Raw genomic sequence first — 23,980 nt, 5'->3', positions numbered from 1 at the left:
AAGAACCCCCAGACCGTTAAGGAGGAAGGAAGGAAAAGAGGTGAGAGCATTCCACCAGGCAAGCAGAAATGCTTGAAGTGATTTGAATGACCTCTGTATAAAATAATAACAAAGAAATAAGGAAAATTGGTACGATGCGTTTTAAGAATGTATTAGAAAATATGAAAAGATGAAGGTAACAATCATATGTACATTCAATATTAGAAATTTTAAATGCACCAGGAATTGATGGGAAGTCTATCACACCTTAGTAAGAACGTTGAACAAAAGAGACTGTATAAGAGTAGATCAATTTTTATTTGTATATTTACATAAGATTAGTTATAGAAGATCATTTTTGGTTTATATGTTTGTTTTTGTTATGTATGAAACTTAATAAAGCATGGAAAACTTAAGAAAGAAAGAAAGAAAGAAAGAAAGAAAGAAAGAAAGAAAGAAAGAAAGAAAGAAAGAAATGCTTGCAGTGACAGAGCAATCTCAGGGATTTTTTTTTTATGTTTGACGTTTCCTGGAAGCCACCCAGAGTGGCTGGGAAAACCTAGCCAGATGGACAAGGTATAAACAATTATTATTATTATTATTGCTGCTATTTCATAGCTGTCAACGTTTCCCTTTTTTAAGGAAAATTCCCTTATTCTGCATAGGATTCCTCGAAAGAAAAGGGAAAAGTTGACAGCTATGCTATTTTGAATCCTCCTGCTGATTTTAGATGTATGTTCTGTGGATCACGTCTAAAGTCAAAATCATGCATAATCAAAACACACTGGAGATTGCCAAAGTCTTTTTGCTTGGTTGGATGCCTGAGCCAGAACACCCGCCCCTTATTTGTTTGTTTGCTTGCTCACTTTGCTGCATGAACAACAACAATGCCTTTTTAGTACCATTACTGCAACAACTGGTGCTAACATTATGCAACTAGCACATGGCAGGTTTAGAAGAAAACTGGAAAAAAGATTCAGTAAATGCACAAGTCATTGATATTGGCTATCAGCTGGTGGCCGCCTCTCCTCCATTTTGCTTGGTTGATGGGTGCAAGGTTGATGCCAAACGAAACATCAATTTAATTCGGAATTGGGTATCCAGCAACTGTGTGGCTGGACCAGCGTGTATCCAAATGGTTCCAACCAACAGAGATTCACTTTATTTTACAGCAACTACAAAATGGGAGAATGATGTCCATGTGATTGATGGTGTGGTAAATCTGGGCTGTTTCCATGCACAGGAAGAGATGAGCTAAATCTGCTGACTACTGCGATACGTCTGTTCCTTTCACAAACAGAATCATTCTTATTTGGCATTATTATGGGCTACTAGTTTGACTACAGAATTGGAAAATGCAGTATAAGAGGTTCAGCTTTGTTTGTGTTGATGCAACGCAAGGCAATTTACGTCGCACACCAACATGTGGAGGGAGAAGTCAAAAGGCGGTGCTGTCAACTGCTAGCTCTTTAGGAAAATCAGAACTTCAGATTAGTTCTCACAAAGGGCAGATGAAGTTGCAAATCATACTGCAACACTCAAGATGACATTTGAGATGTTCCTGGAGAAATAAGATGTGATGGAGAAGAGATCAAGCCTATCCTTCACCCAGACATTTCAGTTTTCATGCATAGGAATCCTTTCCTTTGTTAAGCCATGGGGTGAAATTCCATTATGTAAACTCTCACCTGCAGCTCATGCACAGGCTTACATGCTATTTGTGTGGCCACACTTCAGCCACAAATTGCAACTCAAAAAGTAGTAGAACCTAAGCTTATCATTTAAAGAGATGTTTACCTCTATTTGTATTCCAAGCTGTGCTTTCTCTTTGTCCTTGCGCTCTATACATCGCTTCAACTCTTCTATCTCTGACATAACAGCACTGTGATTCAGTTGTGCTCTCAATTCCCAGATCTGCTTTTCCATCTCTTGTTTCTCTGGATCAGACCTCTCAAGCACTGGAACAAACGTGGCATGATTTAGCATACGAAAAATTACAACAAACAAAAAAATGCACTCATACATAAAACACACATGGCTGCAGGAAAATCAGAAACAGCCAATTCCAGTTTCGATTAACCATGGTTTCACATATTGTCCAGACCCTAAACCATGGTTAATCTTAACGATGTTTAGTGGAAACAAGTAAACCACAGCTTGTATGGTTCAGATGACACACCAAACTGAAGCTAAGCAAAAATAGAAACAAAGACTTCAAAACTCCTCACTGTGGCCATGTCAAAATGAGGATGAAAGACTTCGAACTCAGAGGAAGCTATGCTTGTTCTCACAAATCAAATCAGCCCATAAAACAAAGTTTATCGACCAGCAGTATTGGTGGCCTTGACTACAGGATAAGGCGATAGTTAGATAAACAGAAAGATCGGTTAGAGTAAATACCAAATTACTTTAAATTTCTTTTCAATTCTATGAGGAGACTGACATGGCAAGCACAGGCCTCCATGAATTAGCTTATTGCCTCCACTGCCTTGTGGATTACTCTTGGGTGGGATGAAGAATAAGGAAGTTCACACCTTGACCAAAAAGAAGTGGGATTCCATCGGGTTCTAGGCAGGCATTGCTTATAGACACTGGCAGCAGACCACAAAGATAAAACACAAAAATGTGTCATCTGACGAAGATGGAAGGGTGCCCTCAAATTTTGCTTTAAAAAAAGGAGTTGGGTTAAAAATTATCAAAAAAGTATTTCCTGTTCTTTATTTGTTTGAACACCTTCTGAACTTCCCCGCAGAAAATATTATGTGAAACAGCCTCAATCTGATAGTTCGTGAGAATTTTCATGCATCCCATACTGTTAGATAACTGCATCTTCTTCACCGTCCTGTTTTCCTTCAAGAATATTCAAATGAAATGCCCTTCCCAAATTCCATTACCTGGTAAAGGGTCCATTTCACTTATTCTGTATCCAAACAATACAGTATCGTGTATGGGTTTTCTATGACATTTTCTGAATGCATATGAAGAATACTTTTTTTAAAAAAAATACTTTGGCTTTCCTATTAATTATTCTTGGGTAAATTAGATTCATTGTCATGTCAGGAAGGTAAGCCATGCTCATGTTTCCCCTGACAGAGTGAGCGCAGTGCCAAGTAACAGAAATAGCCACGTTTCAAGAAGGAAAGCCTGCCACTGGACCCTGGCTAGAAGCATCTCCATTCATACAGTGGAAAGGATATACAAGGGATATTGAGGCTTGAGGATGCAACTGCTATTTATAGCTGTTTTAAGCATACCAGCAGGGCACATTTAGAGATCAACCTGTATTGATTTGTTCTGCATCACAAGGGTCCAAAGCTGAGCTCTACTGAGCACAGCTGATTTGCAACCTCCATTTACTGCCACACAGTGCTCCCCTACTAGCCCTTTGAAAATGAATGGCTAGCACACAACAGTAGGTTTCGGTGGATTGCTTCCAGACCCTACTGATGCAATTACTTCTAGTGAATGCTCCAGATCTAGCTCCTAATATTTTTCACACACTACTGCCTGCCTCTGCTATCTCTGTGCAACTTCTACCATGCTCGTTACGATAGCAAGGACCTACAGCTCAGACAAGACAAGCCCAAATTCTAATTCATAATCCTTCAGCAGCCTGTAAGAAATCAGATCCTAGCTGGTTGCCAGTCTACCTAACAAAAAAATGTATTAGCAAGGCTTTTGCTAAATCAAGAATTTAAGATATGAAATATGAACTGCCTAGCGTTTGCTAAACTGCAGCTTCGATAATGGCTCACATTTTATTTACACAACTGCTTTCACATAAATCTCTGAATTAACTTTTGTCTATTTCGGTCACGATGAGGAGGAGGTTCAATGTGCTGAGATTGTGAACAACAGAGATTGAGACATATGCTTTTGTTCACAACTTGATTTTGCCCACAGTTCTCTGTTATTTCCAGCTTTCAGTAAACCAAGACTTGCCATTTCAAGTGCTGAGTCTTCCTCAAGGTATAGTTACTATAAGGTCTTATTTTTCTGTCCTGAATAGTAATGGGGAAAAGAGTGTTACCTCTTTGCCGCCTCCCGTCATCCTTTTGCTCAGCTGGATGGCTCTGGCGATGCATGGCAACCTGAGATATTTGATGGTGAAGATTCAGTCGTTCCTCTTCTGCTCTAAGGAGTTGGGAACGAAGATCCTCAATCTAACACACACACACACACACACATATACACAGACAAGTGCCAGCTTTTTTAACAAACCAGAAACCAATTTCAATAAAATGTGGAGGCATATTTTCACTGACATTATCAATTCTTTAAAAGATCCTAAAGCAAAATGTGACCATTACCCATACACTATACTTAGCAATGAGCCAAGCATAAGCAGCATGAGATTTCTCTGTTTTAAATGGAAGCTTCAGATTCAGGAGGATATCCCCACCCGGCTCCCTCTTTATCAAACTGCCTTGGTCTCTGGCTTTTTCAGTTTGGGGAGTTGTTTAAGGTATACCTCTTCACACAGGCCCCTGAGTCCTCATGCTGTTGTTGAAAGGAGGCCGCTGGGATATCTGATCTTATCAGTCACTATACTGCTTTGCCAGTGAGTATTATCTCACGGCTGCTACACTGATGTGCTGTTTTGGAGGATTTAAGCAGCCTTGGTTCTTTTATTAGTTTTAATTGTTTTATATTTCATTTCGTCTTTTGTAAACTGCTTTGCCATTATTAAAGAAACGTTGTTATCTAAATGAATTAATAACAAGGGGGGAAATGCAAGGGACCTCTCCACATGCAATCAGAAACCCTGCCTACTCAAAAGGTTCCCAAGCACACAAAGGTTATGCATGTATGGAATGAGAGTAACAATCCCACATTGCCCTCTGAGGGCATTTTGCGTAATTTTGTGCACTGCAACACCAAGATGGGGCAAAACTGGGCTGTTACAAAACCAAGCACACCAACCGAGCCTCAGTGAAAGACAAAGAGGTTTATTTGACTAGCTGGTTTTGCTTCTGAATAAATTATACAGCTAGAGGCCAGCAGAGAGATTAGCCACTTCAAGGCAATTTGTTTTCGCCAAGTTATAATTTGCTTGTGCAAAAGTAAAACAAGGTAAAGCAGTTCCAGGATGGAGGGTGGGGTGCTGCTGGTGGAGGAATCCAATCGCTCTTTTCACTATCTTTAGTAAATTACTTTCTCTGCTCTTTCAAAATATATTGAAATGTGCCCAATAATTTATACTATCACAACATTAAACAACCCTTAAACTCAAAGAAAGTAAACCATAAATATAACATGTAATCTATTTCATCATATCCATAGGTATGCAGCTGTGAATGTGTAAGTGAGAATTTATTTTTAACCAAACTAAAAACAACAGCTATGGAGCGTCTTATTTGGAGTGACAGAGTCTGCAGAACTAATTTTCTAGAGCGTCAATTAGAACAGAGTAAGATCCAAATGCAGAGCGATCCCTGAAAGCAAACACTAGGCACATTCCAGCTGTGACAAACTACAGTATAAGGTAAGTCCTTCAAGCTGCTGATGCTATCATGTAGCCTGTTGTCCCCTCCTGCTTTCATACAACATATTCAAGTGCTAGCTTCCCCTACCCACCCAGTGTGGTGCAGTGGACAGAGTGCTAAACTTGGGCCCAGCAGACCTGGTTCAGATCCCCCAAATAGCTATAAAGCCAAACAAACAAACATTCTAAGTGTTCTTTCTCTAGAATGAGCAGGATACAAAAGGCAAAACGTTATATTAATATGCCATGCCACAAGATAAGCAAGCCAATCAGCTTCTGCTACATCTCTTAAGTTGACTTTGGCAAAACAACTTCATGTTGCTCTCATCTGCATGTTACGCTAAGTCAAACCATGGTTTAGCACAAATGAGCAAATGTTGGACTCCTTTGCTGCTGCACTAAGCAAAGCCTGGCTTAGCACGTCGTTTCAGTTCTGCTCTATGCAGACAAATCATGAGCTGAAACTACGGTTTCAGGTTTACGGCTCATAGTTTCTCCGGGAAGAGCTAGACCAGGAGCTGAAGTCTGGACAACATGCTAAGGCAAACCACAGTTTACCACAGCAGCACAATGACTGGACTGGAGCAAAGCACCATCTCCTCTCTGGAGGCCTACACATTTGCAGTAAGCTTAGCGCCATGTGAGAACCAGACTAATAAACTATCATTCTGTAATAAAGCTTGGTATGCACTTTTGTGGCTGTTTTCTTATCATACTTATTTCTAACTTCCTACCGCACTATTTGATAGAAAGTTTTAAGAGCACTGCCTACTGTGAACAGAGACATAGGAAAGTGGTTACCTGGTGGAGAAGAACCTCTCTGCTGTTTTCCGACTGATCCAGTTTCCTCCGGGACTGCTCCAAATCTTGTTCAAGCTTATTCGGATTAGAAAGAATAACAAAAAAATCATTCCACTGCTAGTAATGTCATGAATTATTTAGCTACAATATTTAATATACCCAGAAGTCTGCTGAATGCTCATTTCCTATGCAACACTTTGCTAAGCTCGCCAAATGCCTATTATCCCAATGGTTCCTTAGATCAAACGATCTGTTTACAAATACATGCATTTCTTCCTCTCCTAAAAACTACGTTATGTAACTGAGTTGCGCGTGTTATCTCCCTCATACTCTAGATGGGCTCCCCTTTCAAGGTGGCAACACAGTTTGAAAGGTTGTTTGACTCATAATAACCAGAAATCCCAGGTTGAGAAGGAAAAAAAGTAAAAACCCAAAGGCACATTAAAAAAAAAGAAATACCCAGAATTTCAAGCCAGAATGAAGAATGGGTATTGCAGATGTCTGTGATTAACTCAAAACTGAACGCAAGTTCTTGAAAGAACAACAAATACCCTCTTAGTTATAGTTATATTAGCCCTTGAAAGGGTTTGGAAAGTGAAGCTGCTGCGAAATGCAGCAGCCAGAATAATTTCTGGTACTTGGCTTTCCTGACCACACCACTCGGTTTGAGTCCAGGCCTAACTCAAAAATCCTGGTTATTACATACAGGTGAAACTCGAAAAATTAGAATATCAGCTATCAGCCTGTGGCACTGCTGAGGTGTTATAGAAGACCAGGAATCATCAATAACAGCCTTCAGCTCTTCTACATTGCTCAGTCTCATGTCTCTCATCTTTCTCTTGGCAATGCCCCATAGATTCTCTATGGGGTTCAGGTCAGGCGGGTTTGCTGGACAATCAAGCACAATAATCCCATGTCCATTGAACCAGGTTTTGGTACTTTTGGCAGTGTGGGCAGGTGACAGAGTCCTGCTGGAAAATGAAATCAGCATCCACATAAAGCTCGTCTGCGGAAGGAAGCATGAAGTGCTCCAAAATCTCTTGGTAGATGGCTGCGTTGACCCTGGACTTAATGAAGCACAGTGGACCAACACCAGCTGATGACATGGCTCCCCAAATCAACACAGACTGTGGAAACTTCACATTGGACTTCAAGCATCTGGCATTGTGTGCCTCCCCATTCTTCCTCCAGACTCTGGGTCCTTGGTTTCCAAATGAGATGCAAAATCTGCTCTCATCAGAAAAGAGATTTGGGGAGCCATGTCATCAGCTGGTGTTGGTCCACTGTGCTTCATTTTCTCAGAGGTCCAATATTGCTCTATTTGCAGTCCTTGTTTTATAATAATTTTATAATAATAATTTTTTATTTATACCCCGCCCTCCCCAGCCAAGGCCGGGCTCAGATTTTTTTTTTTTTTTTTTTTTTTTTTTTTGCTGATTTTATTTAATATTCTAATTTTCTGAGATTGTTAATTTGGGGGTTTCATCAGCTGTACGCCATAAACATCACAGTTATAACAAATAAAGGCTTGACATATCTCACTTTGCATGTCATGAGTCTATCTCATATATTAGTTTCACCTTTTAAGTTGAATTACTGAAATAAATGAACTTTTCCACAATATTCTAATTTTTCGAGTTTCACCTGTATAAAGCACCAAACAACCTAGGACCAGGATATTTCACGGATCTTCTCCTCCTGTGTTAACTTGCATGACAGTAGCAGTTGGCAGCATAATAGTGGCAGTGTGGTTCTGCTTCCCAGTGCTGAGTGGGGTTGCCTTCTACTGAGAGGGGAAAGGGGTGGGGAGCTTGGTGCAGTGCAGGCATGATGCAACAAATCTGATTCCTCTTTATTTATTTAAGGTATTTCTAGGAGGCTTACTATTTTGAATTCCTAAGCCGTGTGGATAAAATGTGTTTTACGAACACACACGAACACAGTATAAGAAAGGCCATCATACAAACAGAAAACTACCTTATAAGGACTGCCAAAATAGGGATGTCTTAGTCAAGTGCCTGAAATTAAGCAGGGAGGGGACCTGACTATTCTCAGCCAAAAGGGAGGGCCACAGGATTGGGTCCCCAATGATGAATGCAAGGCCTCTGGAAGTTATGGGCCAGTTACCCCGCCAAGTTCCACACAAGTTCGGAACTGGGAAGCCAGATGAACAATGCCACCCAGCGTGCACCACTGCGCCACCAGCTACTGCTGCCTAATAATAATTCAGAGACTAACAATTCAGAAGAAAGGTATGTTTGGCCAGGACCCAATAGGGGATCTTTTAAGTGATGGCTCCCCAGTTGTGAAAATCCCTCTGAAGGGAGGTTAGTTCAGCAGGTGGTGAAGGCATTTTTATTTCACCAAGCTTTTGCCGCATTTTAATTCTTGGTTTTTTATTGCATTTGTTTTATTGGTTTCTTCTCCTACCCCTAGTTTTAATAGCAGTGAGTGTTTTAACTGTTGTTAAGGGCCAAATTTATCTGCATGGGCCTCAATAAGTATGACGCCTTCCTGTTTTTACAGGCTTAAGTATTCTTGATGTAGGTCACCTTGGAAGGAGCAGTTCAATCTGGGCAGGTGCCGCTGAAAAGAAGCTGGACATCTTACTATGAAAGGCAGAGAGTTTGATGCTGATACCTGCTATTATATGTTAAAGCAAACATACAGTGGTACCTCAGGTTACATACGCTTCAGGTTACATACGCTTCAGGTTACATACGCTTCAGGTTACAGACTCCGCTAACCCAGAAATAGTGCTTCAGGTTAAGAACTTTGCTTCAGGATGAGAACAGAAATTGTGCTCTGGCGGCGTGGCAGCAGCAGGAGGCCCCATTAGCTAAAATGGTGCTTCAGGTTAAGAACAGTTTCAGGTTAAGTACGGACCTCCGGAACGAATTAAGTACTTAACCAGAGGTACCACTGTACTTCATATTTTTAAAGCATGGGTGCAAAAGTCACTGCATCAATTGCAACATGAAGATACTACACCATGAACATTTTTTTAAAAAAAAATCTTACTTTGTTTTTTTCACCCTCCATTTTCAGTACTTTATTCTTCAAGACAGTTTCCACTTCATTAGCTTTAGCATCTTGTTGTTTTAAAGCCTTGAAGGAAGAAAATGGGAATTTGTTTCTTTTTTGCAAAACCATCAAAGCCTTAATTTATAAAATATGCTGACATTTGTATTATTTACACATGCACAAACACAGCAGAACACACTGGTGTGTGAGATTATATCGTGCAAAGCTATAAATAGATTTATCGAATGCATAGTGTCCACAACAAAGCTTGATACCTTGCAATCCATTAGCTTCCATACCCCAATAAGCAAGCTGAGCCTCAGCCTGCCTCAACTCTCCCTTCAAGACACAGAATGTTTAACCCTTTCCCAAGCTGGATGTATGTTCAAAATCATAAACTCCCACACCTATTTTAACTGTCAAAAGATATATAAGATCCCCTATCTTTTACTTCTTGGGGAGAAAAACAGTGGGGTGTGTGGAGAAAGAAATTTTCAGTATACAGATAGCTAGGATGGAAAGGGTTAAACAGCCCTCTTCTGCCACTCAGTCGGAAGTCACCCATCAGGTGGCACTGTGGTCTAAACCAATAAGCCTCTTTGGCTTGCCGATCAGAAGGTCGGCTGCGTGCGGTTTAAATCCTTCCGGTGGGTTGAGCTCCCATTGCTCTGTTCCAGTTCCTGCCAACAAAGCAGTTCGAAAGCACACTAGTGCAAGCAGATAAATAGGTACTGCTGCAGCGGGAAGGTAAACGGCATCTCTGTGCGCTCTAGCACTTGTCATGGTGTCCTGTTGTGCCAGTAACGGTTTAGTCATGCTGGCCACATGACTCAAAAATCTCTCTGCTCCCTTGGCCTGAAGCGAGATGAGTGCCGCACCCCATAGGCGTCTTTGACTGGACTTAACTGTCCAGGGGTCCTTTACCTTTACCATTACCTTATCTGACAAAAGCATTGCACTTCCACTTGATATGTCTACCCAGCATTGCTGGAAGTGATATGTAATGGGGCCATCAGGCAGGAGGAAGGCTGTATAATTGCAGACAAATCTAGGAAGTCCCCTTGTCAGCATGGCTATGTGTACAACAGGGTAGGGCAATCTCATTGGCTCCAACCCAAGAAGCCCAACTTAAGCCTATCGGAAGGACATTTCAGAATAGTAAACCAATAACTGAGCTCCTTGCATGATTCTTAAGCAGCACAGGTGAACACCGAAATGTAGTAGAATAAAGGGTTCAAAGTAACCCAGGTTTAACTAGATTTAAACAGTTTAAAACAGGAAAGTAGCAGTTATGGGGAAGTTTAGGCCCTCCAAGTACTATCGCTAGATAGAGAAGACAATTCTGGCAATGTAGGCAAATAATCTGTACCTGGTCTAAGGCAGTTTCCTGGTGAATTTACCTCACAGAGGATTGTATGCAGCTTGGAGATGCCTTGCATACTGGCTCCACAATGTCAGCTATACTAGCACAGAAAAACTAGAAGCAATAAGTAACCGCGGAAGATTTCGCTAACACAGAATAGGAATTAGGCATCTTATCATTAAGACATCTTAACTCAGTCTTGGAAATCAATATGCCAACCTCAGCTTATCAAAGCAGCACTGAAGGATATTTAGGCCATTAAGCAGCCATAACATGAAATAAAAAAGCAATCTCTCACCCCACTGGTATTTCAAATAAGCCATTCCATTTTATTTTCCAGGTACAGTAAAAATAAATAGTCCATAACTGTATTGGTTTTACGAAAAGCAGGTATATGACTAAACAGCACATACACACACACGAAAGGAAATTTTCAGAACCAAGGAAAATGCAGTCTCTCACATACCACGCCTGGAAGTAAATCAAACCTATTTTGCCTAGACTGCTCTGCCAATAGCATACTCGCATCAGTCACTTGTGACCTAACAGAAATAAAGAACCAACTTCAGACTATGGTTGAAGATCCTAGCTCATTCCCAACTTAATAATCATAGGTTTTCAGTTTGGATTTAACAGGAAACAATCATTGATTAGATTTCCTGGGTTAATTGCAGTGTGCGGAGAAGGGAGGAAAACATTGCAAACCGCCTTATATCGAGTTAGACCCCTGGTCCATCTAGCTCTCTCCAAGGTTTCACACGGGAAACCATTCCCAATCCTGCCTGGAGATATTGGGGTTTGAACCAAAGACTTTTTGCCTGCAAAGCAGATTCTCCACCACTGAGCTACGAGGGCTGGCAGTAGCATATGTCGGAGTCTGCAGGCACAAAGCTTGCACAGGTCCCAGAGATCTAAGCCAAGATCTGTACGTCCAAACCAGGCCACTGCCTAGCCTTGCCTATTCAGAAGTTCCCAAAGCTGAATAACCAAGGGAGCATGCTGCCAGCCTCCTACTGGACCAAGGGGCTGTTCCAAAGACCCACACAACTGGTTCTGCATGATCAGAAGGAGGGGCTATGGATTTGTGTTTCTCAAAACAGCAGACACCCGCCATACACAGCAAGCTGCTTTTGAAACCAATGAGACTTTCAAAAGCAGTCTGTGATAGAAAACCCTGCCAGGCGTGCTCAAGCTTGTGGGAATGCCTAAAGTGGCGCTTTGGATCCCAGCCCATATTTACCAAGGAGGGGAATCAGCCCATTGTTCGGGCTTCTATTTAATTTCTTAAAAGTGATCATCTGGATAGAGGAAAACAGTCCATAAGTGTTGTAAAGAGCATAACACTTAAAACTTATTTATAAAAAAAACACACACACCCAATGTTAATGACAGACACTTTCCCCCAAAGAGCCAACTATCTAAGTAAACTACGATAATGCTGTGGAGTGACAAATCGAGTTCAGATAAGAGCTACAGCAATTACAAAGTCAGTGTCATACGGTGTCAAGAGCAATTGTGTTTGCTGCTATATTTCTCTAATTAAAAGTTATGGAAGAATAAATAAGAAGGTGCGTACTACAGGCACAGTAATTGTTAAATGGGGTTATCCTCAAGACATGCATGTAATAAGAAGCTTTTCTTCTCCTAAGCCTGGGAAATTGCAGACCCATCAGCCAAACATGAATCACAAGTAAATTGATGGATGGTGCTATTAAAGCCAGAGATGCCAAATATACAGAAGAAGGAGAAAGAGAATCCTTCCCAAGGAAGAATTAGCACCATTTCTGCGGCAGGAAGACTCACCTCACCAACCTTCTTCAGGAGTGTCAAACAGGCAGATAAGTGCAATTTAGCTGTTATTCAAAACGTGGACTCTCAAAAACACTTCTGGCAGCATCAAAGGTCCATGAGAAGGAAGATCCTTTTACAGAGGACCAAGCAGCAGCATTCTGTCAAGCTATAGCAGAAGGAAAGGTGGGGCTGCAGGACCATTCCATCAGCTTGCCTGGAGGACCAGCCCCATTTAGCTCCTTCCTCCATCAACTGCCACCTGACAGAGGGAGAGGGGAAAAGCAGGACCACTCCATCAGCCCTGCTGAGATCGGCTCTTCTTGACTCCTCCTTCCCTCCATTCCAGCTGATCAATATAAGAACTGATAATCTAAGGAAGCAACCCTTAGATTGTAAACTTGTGGGCAGAGACTGTCTGTTTTCCATTGATCTTATGTAAGTTCCTGCGGGGGGGGGGGGGCTTACTTAAAACATTTAAGTTGTACTGGCCGGTCAGGAGCATCCTCAGAAACACCACCATCCCTGGGCCCGGCTGGCAAGTTTCTTAAATGATCTGCCCAGCCAGCACAACTCTTCTCCTTGATGAAAATCACTCAGCACTGACAAGAGGCAAAAAGCCAGGTGTCTACAGGCCCCACTGCTTACCACCTGACAAGTTCATGGAAGGGAAAGGGTACTTCCATGGCCCAGGAGACACTGAGAGGGAACAGATGCTATGCAGAACAGCACCAGAAGCATCCTCTTCTCCTCCACCACTGGAGAAGGTCAAGGCTCCTGCTGCATTAAGAAGGGTTGTGACACGTCCAGGGCTAGGCAGGGCCAGAAATGATGGCTATGGGCACTGAACATATCCATCATCCATTTGTCTAGCACTACATTATCACACTTCAATCCATCTCTGGATTATATTTGTGCAGTGCATCCCTTTGTGGGTGGGATCTTTTTAATGCATTTTTCCTTCTTCTTGGTTTTAACGTGTCTATGTGGGGCTTATTGTCTATTTGTTTGGTTGGAAGTCGCTTTGGGTTACCCTAGGCAAGATAAAGTGACTGACAAATTAAAGGAATGAATAAATAAGTACAATGTCTGAAGCACAGCCCATTTTGGCCCTTAGGACCAGCTGTAGGGGACTGAGGACTTCTCCAGTGTGGTGTAGTGGTTAAGAGCGGTAGTCTCGTAATCTGGGAAACCGGGTTCGCGTCTCCGCTCCTCCACATGCAGCTGCTGGGTGACCTTGGGTCAGTCACACTTCTTTGAAGTCTCTCAGCCCCACTCACCTCACAGAGTGTTTGTTGTGGGGGAGGAAGGGAAAGGAGAAAGTTAGCCGCTTTGAGACTCCTTAAAGGGAGTGAAAGGCGGGATATCAAATCCAAACTCTTCTTCTTCTTCTTCTTCTCCAATGAGACTAGAAGAGCAATGCAAGAAGATCTGAAGAATGGACAGGGGGACAAGCCAGTTACAGTCCTGAACTGGGGAATGCCTCTTAGATTAGGGGTGGAGAACAGGGGTCCCTCCAGCTGTTGCCAAACTGCAATTTGCATCGTTGCTGGCCATTGGGACATGCTGGCTGGTGCTGAAGTCCATCAAAATTTGGAGGGCAACAGATTCACCACTACTGTCTTAGGGGATGCAGACAGTGCGTTGTGGGAAGGTGATCAGCTGACTCTTTATTTTCTCCATAAGTACTGTTGGCCAATCAGGAAACCAGTTGGGGACAAAATGCTGGACTAGTTAGACCCTTTGCCTGAGCGCAGAATACACAGTTCCTCATTATGTTCACTTCCTCAAGAAATGACCCCAACACCCAGGAGCTCAGTTGCTCCCCCCTCCACACACCTCCCCTAACGCCTCTCTTTAGGCATTAGTTCAAGAAAAACATAAAAATGTCAAAAGTCCAAATCACAAAATTGGGGGGGTGGGAAGAGAAATTGGAAAGCATTTTAGAGTGCCCTTACAACAATTAGCACTCTGGAATGCAACATGCATAAAGAAATCACACGTTTAACTGCAGGCTGGACCATAGGGGGTATAAATAAAATGCGCACCTCTATGCCATCACTACTAAAAAGAGAAAAGAAATTCAGCACATTCCAACAAGGTTTGAAACTGTGAAATGGGATTTGCTCAGCCCCCTTGCTCTTCACGGATGGCAAAACACTGGCTCCTAGTGGCCACAGAGATTCTGCAGGCTTCTTTTTTTCTCAAAATGCATTGGCGTCGTAAAGATTTGAAAGCAACTGAAAAGATAAACTCTGAGAAGCAAATTTAATCCCATGTAAATCAATTCAAATGGCAGGAAATCAATTCTTACCCTAAATACATAGTTGTGTTGACTAGCTGTTAGTTAGTTAGTTAGTTAGTTAGTTAGTTAGTTAGTTAGTTGGCTTCTGTCTGTCGCAAGAGACAACGGAGTGCGCCTCTGAGGGTGAAGTCAAACCGCTGTGTTAGCATAACCAAAGTTACCTCCCTGGGGCGAAAGCCAGGCAAACCATTCTTTATTATACAGTGGCATCCCTTGGCTTTGAGTGCTGGTCAAATTTCTTTTATTCGATCAAAGCCTCATGATAAGCACAGTTCAGGGAAAGTGGTAAGAACATAACGCGAGCCCTGGTTCATCAGCTCTGCAACCTTCCAACAGAGGCAAATGGCAGCCAGGAGTAGGAAGCTGGGCCAGGGGGCTGCAGTGGTTGGCAGTGGACCCCTGCTATTGTTCTTTTTTAAAAAAATGCATACAGAGGTTTGGAAACAACAGCATAGGCAACTCCCAATTTACACGGAGGTTGCATTCCAAGGCATCGCGTTCATCAGTGAAATTGCATATAATTGAAACACGATTGGCAAAGCCTGAAAACACCAGAATCGCTCCCTCCAAACCTCCTTGCTCAAACTCGATAACTCTCCACATGCCTCAGAAGTCGGTCCAAGGGCTCCTGGGATTGCATTTACAAAGGCTCATGGGATAGCCAGACATTGTTTTCACATTTTCTTTTTTGCCCTCTCTGGGTTCTTTAGGGCCACATCTGCCATTTTTAAAGTCACTTTGGGGTTCGGTGCAATGCGCACTTGCGCGGTTGCGAATCAATTGGCTATTGCCGGTACCAAATGATGCACATAGCTCCTGAAAAAGTAACAAACATCTGGAAAAAATAAATAAATTGCTAGCCCATTTGAGAATTTACTGTGCAGAACTCAAACACCTTCATTTCCTCTCCACTCTAATGGATCACAACCTTTTACCACCATTCCGTGAAATTTAAAGACAGAGAATTCAAAACTCTTTGACCCAAGAAGAGCACATGAATCTTTACCCAAATTAAAATGTATGCTACTTTCTCTCTTTTTCTTCTTTAATGTGACCTCCGAAAGGAGAGTCACTCTTTCAGAACAGAAAGTGTCAATCTAAATTAATCCTCACCGGCTTATACTGCACTGTATAATCTGCAATTGCCTTTTTTTAAAAAAGCACATAGGTCACCACATGTATTAAGGCAACCAAATATGAAATTAAACTTTTCATAGACTCTGTGAGACACCAGAGTAAAGTCAGTCAGAGATGACTATCCAAATAATCGCCCAAGCACTTAAATTAAATCTAAAATTACAAAGTACGCATTTTATCTCCCCGAGGTTTTCAAGTGTTAGGGTGGAGTAATTTCTCTACCACTCTTGCAGGCATTTCACACACTCTTTTCTAAGAGAGGGCCAAAAGGGCCTTAATTTGCCTTTTCAAAAAGCGAACAATAGCTCAGTTTGTCTCCACAGCACAAACTCTTGTACTCTGCCAGATGCATTTTGCTTCAAGCAAAGCTGATTATACAGCACGAGGAAACCGGCTATTCATTACATCATATTTAGGCTTCAAGAGAGCAGTATTCACAAGGTGGTTGTTAACAGCGTTTTTAACAGTTTAAATCTTAGGTGTAACTGAAGATGTTTAAAAAGAAACACAAAAAAACCCCAAAGCCTGCTCAGAACCAAAAAAACGCTTTAAATACTCGCTGCCTCAGGGAAGAGAACCCCTTTCATGTATGGCTGTCTGACAGTTCGCTTGATGCACAACAAAATGCATCTGCAAAAATGGCAGTCATTCCTTGAAATAATTAGCTCAAACTAGACAGGGAGCAAGGACCAGATAGATATGCAGTTCTGTATGTATTTTTAAAAAAACTTGACTGCTTTGCATACCTCCTGCAGATGCAGAGACATGTGTCCCAGCTGATCCTGACGTCTTTCAACAAGCTGCCTTTCTGAGCGGATTTCTCGTTCTATCTCCTGAAGCCTCCTCTCCACCTGTTCCGACACCTTCAATGAAAAAGGCGGGTTGGGGAGAAGTGAAATTCTTCCGTTAGAATGGCATTGAAAGTTAAAAAAAAAAATAATACCACTCGTTTTTCTAGCAAAGTAAATGCAAAGGCCTAAATACAATTGTGAAGTCCTCCGTTGGTTAGCAATGAAATGCCTATCTGCCTTATGGTAAAGAAGACGAAAAGCGAAAGGGAGGAGGGCACAGAAACAACGCTGGGGCAAGCTCCACTCAGGTTGTCTGTGCCCTCCAACACCACCTCCCTTCACAGGGCCAAGAGAAACACCTGTCCCACGGGAAGGAGAAAGAAAGCAAAGCAAGTAAGCAAAGACAACTACCGGACCGGCTCCAATTGGACTGTCCCCACCTCCCCAAGCCTTGCACTCCATGCCATTTATTTGTCTTAGTCTTTTAAAAATGTAAACTGCCTCAGGTACGTTGGCAGAAAGATGCTACCATATATACTCGAATATAAGCCGACCCGAATATAAGCCGAGGAACCTAATTTTACCACAAAAAAACTGGGAAAACTTATTGACTCAAGTATAAACCGGTTCACCACACCACAAACCTGGTGGTGGAGGCAGTGGCAGAGGAAGAACGAGCAGCCCGAAAGGACCCTCACTCGAGTATAAGCCAAGGGGGGCTTTTTCAGCATAAAAAATGTGCTGAAAAAATCGGCTTATACTCGAGTATATATGGTATATAAATGCAGCAAACAAATTTGGGCTGAGTCTCATTGTAGGTTTGATTCACATGGGACCCCGGCCGAAGGCAGCATTTTCTTTGGAGTCTGTGACACAATGGGTCAGTGCGTCTGGCTGTTAACCAGAAGGTTTGTGGTTCAAGCCCACCCAGGGATGGTTATGGGCAGGATTCATGCATTGCAAGGGGTTGGGCTAGATGACCCCTCAGGGTCCCTTCCAATTCTACATTTCTATGATTCTATAAGTCTTTCTCTCCCTTGCCTAATTTCAGGGCCTTGGAGCTGAGACAGGGAGTGCTGCTTAATTCACTTGAGGGCGTATCCTGAGCCACGAAGACCTTAAAAAGCATTGCAATCAATCTGCATCTGCTAAAACCCGAAGTCTCTTCAGTAACAGACTGGGTTCTTTTGACCCGTTGACCACTGCCACATGTGAGCTTTCCTCCTTGTTACCATGTACTGCTTTGCATGCGAGTATGCGGGTGGCGCTGTGGGTTAAACCACAGAGCCTAAGACTTGCCGATCAGAAGGTCGGCGGTTCAAATACCCACAACAGGGTGAGCTCCCGTTGCTTGGTCCCAGCTCCTGGCAACCTAGCAGTTCGAAAGCATGTCAAAGTGCAAGCAGATAAATAGGTACCGCTCCAGCGGGAAGGTAAACGGCGTTTCCATGCGCTGCTCTGGTTCACCAGAAGCGGCTTGGTCATGCTGGCCACATGACCCGGAAGCTGTATGCCAGCTCCCTCGGCCAATAAAGCGAGATGAGCGCCGCAACCCCAGAGTCGGTCACGACTGGACCTAATGGTCAGGGGTCCCTTTACCTTTACCTTACAAGGTTAACAATAATAATAAATTTTATTTATACCCCGCCCTCCCCGGGCTCAGGGCGGCTAACACCAGTAAAATTACAGTAAAAACATAATGGGGGGGGGCAATTTAAAATACAGGTTAAAATGCAATTTAAAATGCAGCCTCATTTTAAAAGTAGCCCATAGATCAAAACCATAAGGGGAGGGAAACATAAGGGTCAGACTGAATCCAAACCAAAGGCCAGGCGGAACAGCTCTGTCTTGCAGGCCCTGCGGAAAGATGACAAGTCCTGCAGGGCCCTAGTCTCTTGTGACAGAACGTTCCACCAAGTCGGGGCCAGTACTGAAAAGGACCTGGCCCTAGTTGAGACTAGTCTAACCACCTTGCGAATTGGGACCTCCAAAATATTTGAACACAAAAGGCAGGAAAAGAAAGCTTCAGAGGAACAGGCCATTATCATGTCTGTGTGTGGCATGTCTGCACCCACACAGTACATGTGCAGCATTTGGGTGAAGAGAATCTCAACTTTCTTCTTCTTAGAAGGAAAAAAAAGCAGGAGGAACATTTGATCACAGCCTTGAGCATATAGCCTGGAGAATCCTCAGAAGCCAGAGTTGGAATGAGCTGGAAATCTGGTCACAAGTGAGGCTCCACTGCCCTGCATAGCTATTTCTCACAACTCAATAAAGCAAATCTAATTATGACAAATAAAATATGCAGAACTTGTCTTGTCTTAGAATCCAGCAATATACTTCTTACAATTTTTTATCTTGTGGACCTTAATGGGACCCCAAGTGGTCTCCCATTCAGATCCTGACCTGCTTATTTACAACAAGGTTGCAGCGCCATGGGCCTTCAAACAAAATGTGTGTGAGTGTGTGTGTGTTGACAAATGCTTGGTCAAGTATGATCACACTGCCACCCTAATAGAGCAAAGAGAGATTCATAGGCAGAAGCAGGTTTCACAAGCCTAAAGGTATTCCAGGTGCAAATGTGCATCTGGATGACAAGACTCACATTTGGACCACATTAGAATGGCAGGATGAGTCTTTTGATATGGATGGACATGTGCAACCCCATCTAGGGTCACTGGTTGTACACATGTGGAACTGGATCAGAGACAACTTACCATAATGTGAAAATTAGATTTTTGTGAAACCACACTGAAATTCCATATGCCACTGCCAGGATTTTTGTTGTTGTAACTTTGCTAAATGACAAATCAAGAACTGAACTAGAATAGCCTCTGGCCTTAAAATAATAAAAAATATGACTGAATGAATCAGTAACTGCAGTAATATGATCAGAAGAATTATTTGCTGTAATTATTTCTTTGCTTTACAGGGAAAGAAAACAGGAAAATAATACTTCCCTAGATTGCGGTTTTCATTCTTTCCTTTCCTCATCTATTTGCAGACACTGCCCTCTAGCAGTGAGCAGGGAGTTGAACATTATATGCAAACATGGGACTTATTATAGCTTTATGGTAGTTATTGCTTTTTATTGCAGTTTCCATGTTGCAGAACTGTATTCATGGCGTCATAATACATTTTGCAGCAACATTTATCCATATGATTTGCAAACAATAAATGTTAAGTCATATTTGGAGTTGGCAATACAATCATAACCAACGTCCACAATTATGAAGGTTAGATGTACTATAGATTGTGTTTTTCCTTCCAAAATGTCTGCACTTACTGAAACTATGCTATAGTTTCCACCGTCTTTAAACTGCTTCTTTACCATTTATACTTGGTTGGAATTGCCGCAACAAAAAGGTCAGCCCTAAATTCATAATTTAACCGAACACACCAATGTCATCTCCTTGGCTTGAGTCTCAAAGTGCCCTTTCGCTCGCCAAAAACATCACCTACTCATGGAAGAACAGTTTACAACCTGGAAGAAGGAGGATGTGCAAGGAATGACCCCCAAATTCAGCAAAGTCCTTGCCAATGCTCAGACTCTTATGCAAGACTTTGCACAAGCCCTTTTTCAATGAGCAACTAGAGTTTATATGCTGCACACCCTGTATCTTCCTTGTTCACCTTGCTAATCACGTTATAATGCAATTCCTAGTTTAAACGCATGCAAATGGGAGACCTTTTTTTTTTACAGTGCAGCATCACAGAGCTGACAAAACAGCAGTGATGCTTTTCCCCCTTCTGCTCACGGTTCTTCGGAACCGAACCCATGTTTTTAAAAACACCTAAGATTGTTATATATATTTAGTCCTTTATTTCATTGGCATTCTGTGTTCTTTGCAAAAGCAATCTGAACTACACTGTTATGGAAAGCACTCTCCTTGCTTTCTCTTTTAGGGAAAGACATTTAAAAAGTATCAAGAATGGATGATTAATCCATGATTACTGAAGGTTAATTCCCGATTTATTGGAGCCAAATTACTTTTCAAACAACATTAGATGGAAGGTTTTCAAGCAACGCTCCAAAAGAAACCAATCATTACAAGTACTTAAAAAACAGCACGCTAGAGTCAAGGGCAGTTAAAAGTCTAAGCAGCTGTAGCCATGGAACAGAACTTGAGAGAACTGAAATTGCAATCCACAGTATGCAATCAACAGGAACTTCAGTCAAAAGAATAAAAATACGTAAACTTCCAACATAGGAATTCCAAGGATGAAACATCAAATAAGGAGGGGGCAGAGGTTGTATTCTAGAAGTGTCGGGGAGACAGTTGCCCCAACTCACAACCAGCCCCTTACGCAGGCAATGGCTGCATACAAGGCTAGAGCACAACTACACATGTCGGACATGAGACAGGTGTTTTCGGGCTTGTGCTGCTCTAGCAAATGCAATCCAACAATAGACGGAATTTTGCTTCTGCAGAACACACGGCAGTAGAATCAGAAAACCCACTTGAGAATGCGCCACTGCATCCATTTGCAAGCCAAGGGCTCCTCATTTGTATTTAGGTCACAGGTCCTAACAGTTTGTCCAGCTCTGTTCACAAAGCTCCCTCGAGTTTCAAGAACAGCTTGTTGAGCAGCACAAGTGGATGCTGCCGGAGGTGAGGAGAGTGTCAAGAGTCCTGCTGCACACACATGAAAGGGCTGAAGGGAGGGGGAGCCCAACCAGAGGGAAAGACACAGGTTAGCCACCCCTGCTCCATGGCCTGCCCTTTGTCAATAGAGGATCAGGTCTATCAATCTCTGAAATTCCACGCTTTACTGAGACCAGCACAAGATCAGAAGATGGTGGCACATTTGTCAGTTGCCTGCGCTGCACACCTATGGGTTTCGCTCACAGCGAAAGGGGTCTTCACGCTGCTTCTTGATGCTTTGCTCCAGAGTCCCAGTCTCCCTTTGTAAAACCTTGAGGTCTTTAAAGCTCAAGAGGGGCCTGGAGCCTAAATCTTGAAAGACCTGCATTGGCTCCCAGTACGTTTCCGAGCACAATTCAAAGTGTTGGTGCTGACCTTTAAAGCCCTAAACGGCCTCGGTCCAGTATACCTGAAGGAGCGTCTCCACCCCCATCATTCTGCCCGGACGCTGAGGTCCAGCGCCGAGGGCCTTCTGGCGGTTCCCTCATTGCGAGAAGCAAAGCTACAGGGAACCAGGCAGAGGGCCTTCTCGGTAGTGGCGCCCGCCCTGTGGAACGCCCTTCCAGCAGATGTCAAAGCGATAAACAACTACCTGACATTCAGGAGACATCTTAAGGCAGCCCTGTTCAGGGAAGTTTTTAACGTGTGATATTTTATTGTATTTTTGGTTTTTATGGAAGCCGCCCAGAGTGGCTGGGGAGGCCCAGCCAGATGGGCGGGGTATAAATAATAAATTATTATTATTATTATTATTATTATTATTATTATTATTATTATTATTATTATTATTATTATTATTATTATTATCTCAGGTAGACTTCACAGTCCAAGTGTCATCTGGGCAGAGTATAAGGACACTTGGACAAAGACACAGCAGAAGCCAAGACTGGCTGGTAAGGCCAAAACAGACCTCATGGCCATTCCCAAATTCTCACCGTTAAACTATTCAGCCACAGCAGCCAAAGCGGATTCCCAGAGAGAAGCCAAAAGGCAAAGGCATGCCATGTTCTGCAAAGTGCTGGTGAGAGTCAACTCTCCCAGATGCCTTCATCCCCAACCCAAACAAGCAATACTTGTGACTGTCTGGGGAAGGGATCTCGCCCCCACCCCCTTCCCCAACCCATCAGCACTGCTTCAATGACAACTATTAAACTGGTGCTGCTCATGTGCATTTAAGCACCTGTGGGAACCATCCCTGGCACCAGGATGGGCTGTGGAGATGCCAATTCTCCAGCTAATGCTGTAGAAATTTCCAAAGCTGCTATGTACCCATCAGCGCACCTGCACAAAAGGGAATACACGCATAGTTTCTGGGAAAGCTCAGTTCATAATATGGGGGCACGCTGCTGGATCATGCACAAGCCTTCGATTTATAATTTCATTAATTGTTCGAACTACCACTTTCTACTAAGTTGGTTTCATAAATTTTATTAACTGGCAGATGCCCCATAGCTCATTCCACTTGTCAGCTCATCCACCAACCCCTTTGCCAACTGCCCTTCCCCCACACCTAGCCAAACCCCCTTCACTTTACACACCAACCTCCTCATCTGTCCCTTCACAACTTGCTTGATTGCAATGAAAAATAAACTGAGACCTTTTTTTCTGCATTCCTTGCTGCTCCTTTAAAACCTAATGAAACATGAAAATTCCTCAGCACTAGAAGTTAAACGGGAAAAATATTAATTATGGCTGCACTAATTCTGTCTCAAAAAGGATATTCTAAAATTCTGTCCCCTAACAATAGAATTCTGATTTTTTCAACATCCAAGTTGGAAAGATATTCTTGTAACGTAATTTTGCTTAAATAATATCCCTAGTTGTGTGACTGGACTCACTTAGAAAAAGTTATTGTTAATGCAAAATGCTTTCTTAACATATGATCCAATAACTGCTGCTTTGTCGAAGCTTATGTATGTCACCAAACAACTTTATCAATTTCATCTTTGTTACTGTGAGCATTTGTTAAATATAGCACTACGTCATCTGCAAAAAAAATATAAAAATCCATACCTGCTCTCTGCTAAAACAAAATAGTTACAGTGTTTGTGTAAGTTGATTGCAGAAGTTTTATTAATTATCGCAAAATTCAAGGCTGGGAATGGGCATCCTTCCTAGTTTCCTTAGACAAATAAACGGATTTGAAATTCAAGTGCAAATAATGTTGCTCTTGGATTACTACAGATAATACTAATCTACTACTGTTCTAATTCAATGCAATTTAATTCAAGGCGCTTTAATTCAATGCAGATATCTCATATGTAGGGAGAGCAGAGATCAAAGAACTAAAATAGGGCTAATAACTGCAAATCCTCAGATGCCAGAGTTTTCCAAACAAAATGCTCAGGTTTTTGTACAGGGAAACATATATTTCTTCTCGCAAACCCTTCAAAGCCACCCATGTTTCAGGGTGATACATATGCATGATAAGATTCAATTGAGTTTTCAGGATTTGTATCAACATAGTTGGAAGCAGCGCTAACAGCTGTTCTCCCCCCTTTAGGTTTACAAAGTAATCTCAACAAATCACACATTCTATATATATATCCAACATCCTTACTGTCCTTTTCATGCATCTGATAAAGAAATGTGTAAGTGTCACAGGCTCTTAGCAGCATAATCAACAAGCCCACACGCCCCTGGAGAGCAGCCATTTTAATA

General features: G+C 42.4%; 1 protein-coding gene across 6 annotated transcripts in view; it reads right to left on the bottom strand.

Annotated features, from left to right (window-relative positions):
* The window catches only part of CEP128 (centrosomal protein 128), a 191,390-nt gene that overhangs the window by 149,755 nt on the left and 17,655 nt on the right, over nucleotides 1–23,980 (bottom strand). For all 6 annotated transcript variants that reach the window (XM_081172676.1, XM_081172677.1, XM_081172678.1 and 3 more), the window contains exons 8-12: nucleotides 16,629–16,745; nucleotides 9,287–9,373; nucleotides 6,266–6,340; nucleotides 4,010–4,142; nucleotides 1,777–1,937 (exon numbers count right to left, since the gene is read on the bottom strand). In XM_081172676.1, the coding sequence (XP_081028802.1) occupies nucleotides 1,777–1,937; nucleotides 4,010–4,142; nucleotides 6,266–6,340; nucleotides 9,287–9,373; nucleotides 16,629–16,745 (573 nt within the window). The remainder of the gene's footprint in view (nucleotides 1–1,776; nucleotides 1,938–4,009; nucleotides 4,143–6,265; nucleotides 6,341–9,286; nucleotides 9,374–16,628; nucleotides 16,746–23,980) is intronic.

This window comes from Podarcis bocagei, assembly GCF_964188305.1.
Source record: "Podarcis bocagei genome assembly, chromosome: 1".
Lineage (NCBI taxonomy): Eukaryota > Metazoa > Chordata > Lepidosauria > Squamata > Lacertidae > Podarcis > Podarcis bocagei.
Note: the sequence above shows the minus strand (reverse complement) of the source record. Positions and strands in the feature narration are given on the sequence as shown.